This window comes from Schistocerca nitens, chromosome 9, assembly GCF_023898315.1.
Source record: "Schistocerca nitens isolate TAMUIC-IGC-003100 chromosome 9, iqSchNite1.1, whole genome shotgun sequence".
NCBI lineage: Eukaryota > Metazoa > Arthropoda > Insecta > Orthoptera > Acrididae > Schistocerca > Schistocerca nitens.
Window position 1 is genome coordinate 120,421,458 of NC_064622.1, and position 4,939 is coordinate 120,426,396.

The 4,939-nt window shown below is 40.3% G+C and overlaps 1 protein-coding gene across 1 annotated transcript; it reads left to right on the forward strand.

Moving 5' to 3' along the window:
• The first annotated feature begins 2,178 nt into the window (after positions 1–2,178).
• Positions 2,179–3,442, forward strand: LOC126203338 (RNA-binding protein 34-like). Its single transcript, XM_049937624.1, has one exon. The coding sequence runs from the start codon at positions 2,428–2,430 to the stop codon at positions 3,355–3,357; it is 930 nt and encodes a 309-aa protein (XP_049793581.1). The 5' UTR covers positions 2,179–2,427; the 3' UTR covers positions 3,358–3,442.
• Positions 3,443–4,939: the final 1,497 nt, after the last annotated feature.

Here is a 4,939-nt window from a genome sequence, read left to right on the forward strand (position 1 = left end):
GTCCGAAATAAATTACTTTGCGCTAGTCCGGGAACTGTAGAAAGGTATGGTCAAAGGAATTTCATTGGCTTTCAGCCACTTCGTCAGCCGCGGAATTATTTTTATGGTCGCATATGGGACACTGACATTAATGGCAGTCAGTGGTGGTTTAAACGCAAAGATATGTACAATAAAGTCGCAGGACGGTACGTCTGTAAAACGTACAAACAGTTGAAGTCACCTGATAACAAAGCGATATCTCTATTAAATGAAACAGCGCCAGCCATCCTGGATCTTGGACCTTTATGTATAAAAGCCTGATATTTGAATATGTCGCAGTGCACATGTTATTGTTGTGGTCTTCAGTCCTGAGACTGGTTTGATGCAGCTCTCCATGCTACTCTATCCTGTGCAAGCTTCTTCATCTCCCAGTACTTACTGCAACCTACATTCTTCTGAATCTACTTAATGTATTCATCCCTTGGTCTCCCTCTACGATTTTTACCCTCCACGCTGTCCTCCAATGCTAAATTTGTGATCCCTTGATGACTCAGAACATGTCCTACCAACCGATCCCTTCTTCTAGTCAAGTTGTGCCACAAACTCCTCTTCTCCCCTGTTCTATTCAATACCTCCTCATTAGTTACGTGATCTACCAATGTAATCTTCAGCAGTGCACATAACTATTTATGAACTGGGTGTCATTGAGTGATAGTATTTTTATTTTTTTATAAAATTTTGTACATCATCTTTTAAACAGGACTAACTGGAGGTATTGAACGTTTACATAGAGTGGTAGCAGGAATTGTACGTGTTACTCGCGGGAGAGCGTCATGGAAACTGTAAGAAACCTGATCTGGCAGACGCTCCACTAACCCATGAAAACCTCATTACAGAATTACGAGTACTAATATAAAATGAGGAATCCACGGACATTTTTCAGTTCTCAACATTTAGTTCGTCTAGCAAAACGCGAAAACAAGTATATACTAATTACAGCCAGGTATTGACCCAGCGAGGTGTTTTTGATATGGGATGAGGTGCCCAATGTCTTACTCCCTCCTGACCTTCCCACCACCCAAATTTGTTTTGTTGGTTCCCCTACTTTTAATGTACCAACCACAGTTATTGACTATTTCATTCTGGTAATAACAGCATACACAAAATATTTTAATATAATAATAAGAATGAGAATAAGATTTTTGCATTAATGCTTAGTACACCAATTTAGTAAAGCTTACAAGAATAATAATTTACACCATATAAAATCAGAGTGTGCACTCACGTTTATCAGTATTTTATTTAGCTCTAACAACAAGGCTCTGGACAGAGGTCAGCAGACTTCGTCTTTGCGAACGTTTATATGACAGGAATGCTGATTTTCCGGGTCATGTTGAGAGGGTAAGGCCAAGGAACTCAGTGTTTCTGTTATGTGTTTCCGTTGTAGAGAGCCTTTCCAGTTATGGGTTGCCTTGCTGGACTTGCTGTGATTTGTCAGTTCTACCTATGCGCAAACATACCGCATGCAATTTGTTACTGACCCCAGATACTGTCACCCGCTGCCGGGTTGGCCGAGCGGTTCTGGGCGCTACAGTCTGGAGCCGAGCGGCCGCTACGGTCGCTGGTTCGAATCCTGCCTCGGGCATGGATGTGTGTGATAACCTTAGGTTAGTTAGGTTTAAGTAGTTCTAAGTTCTAGGCGACTGATGACCTCAGAAGTTAAGTCCCATAGTGCTCAGAGCCATACTGTCAGCCTCTACCCACCAGCGTAGCCGAGAGTGCTAACGCGCTGCTTCTTCGACTCGGGTAGGCGCGCCGGCACTGGATCGAATCTGCCCGGCGGATTAACGACGGCGACTGGTGAGCTGGCCAGCCTGGACGTGTTTTTTAGGCGGATTTCCACATCCTACTTGGTGAATACCGGGCTCAGAACATCTACGGCCGCCTTGTCAGGCGGAACTGCTGGTCTGCTTGGATTCACAGGGTTGTATGGTTTCGCATTTTATGTTTTCGCTTTGTTGGGAGTATCAGCGTTAATTCTTCTAAAGGCGGGGTCGCAGTGGAAGAAATACTTCATCAGTAGGACACACATTGTGACAAACGGGTTCTTTGGTGGATTGTGTACCTACGTGCTCTTTTGGACATTTTGTATGGCATGGTCCACGTCTATTAGATGGTAACACGGCTTATGAAGTTGGCAGTTTATCAAGTCTAATTTCTGGAATAAAAGAAAATAGAAATGAAAAGATTATTTTTCAAAATAAAGTTATAAAACAACAGTTTCCATTAACTGAGAAAACATCACAAAACAAAAGGAAAACATCCAGCTATGAAAATATTAAAATAAAGTCAAAAGTACACAGAACAGAAAATAGTTCTGAAGAAATATCAGATGCAGATGCTACAGATCATGTTAGTTTAACACCTGACCTTAATGATAGCGGAAATATGAGCAATAATGCCTTTAATGCACTGAAACGTATACGATTAAAGCAGAATAATGGAAAACCTACCCGCGACACAGAGCAAGAAGAAAGTACAATTTTTGTGAAACATCTTCCACACACTTTAAATAAAAGGAAGATAAAGAAAATCTTTAAAGAATTTGGTGAAGTTGAATCAATAAGATTAAGATGTGCTGCTGTGGAGGAAATAAAAAGCTCAAAGAAATTTGTTGTAATCAAGAAGAAATTTCATGCTGAGAGATCAACTATTTCAGCATTTGTCCGCTTTAAACTTAAAGAAGATGCATTATCTGCACGAGCTGCAAATGGAACACTTGTTGAAGATCATCACATTTTTGTGGATGAAGCCTTGAACTCAAATAAGCATGATCAAAAGAGATCTGTTTTCTTAGGAAATATTCCATTCTCAACTGAAGAAGAAGAAATTTGGAGAATATTTGAGAAATGTGATAGGATACTGGACATCAGAATTGTAAGAGACATGAAAACTGGTATTGGGAAAGGATTTGCTTATGTCACCTTTGAGAGTGCAGGTGCAGTGGAACTGGCATTAAATCTTCATGGAACATCACTCAAAGACAGGCCACTACGTGTATCAAGAGTCATTCGAAAGAAGAAATTTGGAGTTAATAACCGCAGTAACGAAATGAACTGTCATTCTGCCAGAAAATCTGGACAAAATCCTCATTTGAAAGATATTGTGAGAATGAAAGCTGCAAAGAGGAAGGAGCATAGCAGTAAAGAAAGAAACATTCCAGACAGAAAATTTTCTGAGCATACATCAGATAAAACAGTGAAACCAAAACAGAAAAGGTTGCCTTTCCAAGGGCAAAAGAGTCTTCATAGGAAGCAGAAGAAAAAACAGAAAATAAATAAAACTGAACAGAAGAAAAGGATTATAGCCCTGAAATAGAAGCATAAAGCCAAATCTGCAAATGAGAAGACCAAGAAAATAAAACATTCTGTTTAGTAGTGTAGTTTCGTGAATGTAATGTATAATACTGAATAAAGTTATGCTACTGTCAGAAATAAAAAAAAAAGAGTGCTAACGCGCTGCTTCCTCGACTCGGGTAGGCGCGCCGGCCCCGGATCGAATCTGCCCGGCGGATTAACGATGGCGACTGGTGAGCTGGCCAGCCTGGACGTGGTTTTTAGGCGGATTTCCACATCCTACTTGGCGAATACCGGGCTGGTCCCCACGTCCCGCCTCAGTTCCACGACTCGCAGACATTTCAAACACATCCATACTGTTTCACGATTTACACTAGATGCAGGCAGCTGGAGCACACTAATTCCGTCCCGGGGGGTATGAGGTGGCGGCAGGAAGGGCATCCGCACACCCCTTAAAATTAACCATACCAACTCTGTACCTACCCTGCTGACCCAGCGCACAATGTGGGATAAAGGCAGTAGCAAAAGAAGAAGAAGAAAGATGACACTGTCAGCCTCTGTCTAGGTGACTTTTCCCACCTGGAAACTCTCTGCAGTCCTTCAGTTGGCAAATTCATCAAGCCAGCAAATGATAAGTTTCTTGTATTTAAAAACAGCTTTTAACTGTCTGGAATTCATTGCCATTTCCAGACAATGTTCTTTTCCGAAATTTGTGTAACAAATATGAAAACTCATTTGCAGTTCAATAAAATCTAACAACGGCCGTCATCGTGATCGTAGTTTGAAGAAAATATACTCATCAAAGATGTAGAGCTCGCCGAAGAGTTTGCTCAGATCCATGGAATCTCTTACCAGCAGGCCTGAGATACAGAAAGGAGTACGTTAATAACGAAGTTGATGAACAACAGTTTAGTAGTGCAGATAACCTAGCTGATAGGGCTACCACAGCTACGTTTAGTCATCTTGGGTATTAATAAACCACGTCAGCTGTACTAACTCCTTTATTCTTAGGTCAGTACCGATTTCATGGCACTAAAAGACACATCCTCATGTGAACATCTGTGCAGCAGTAAATCCAGAACGAATAACAACCCTGGAACTTAAGAAGTTTCTAAAATTATTTAATACATTTTTTAAAAAATTAAAAAGGTATTAAACAGTTTTACATGAGAAAGTTAAAATACTTGTACTCTCAAAAAAAAAAAACAATTTGAAGAATTTTTGAAACGTTTTTACGAAACAGTAATTTTTAGAATTTTAAAGTTCTTAAAGCTTTTTTTATATTTTTAAGGTTTATTCAGTGGACATCGCCAGCAGATCAGATACCTGCATCTGATGTTCCTCTTTTAAGCCACTAAACGTTCAAGAGTTCCTTTAGGTTAGCATAACTTACGTGTGTTAGTGACGAAAATATATGTCAATAGTCATTATTATTTTCTATGCATTATTTTTCAACGACGTTTATGTACTTTTTATTCCATATTCTCATTCATCATTCGTGTGTCCCTCAAAAGACAACCGCTCATTCTATTGAGGCCCCGCATCATCAGCTCATGCACGAGCCTTCTATAGGCTCGAAAATGGTTCAGATGGCTCTGAGCACT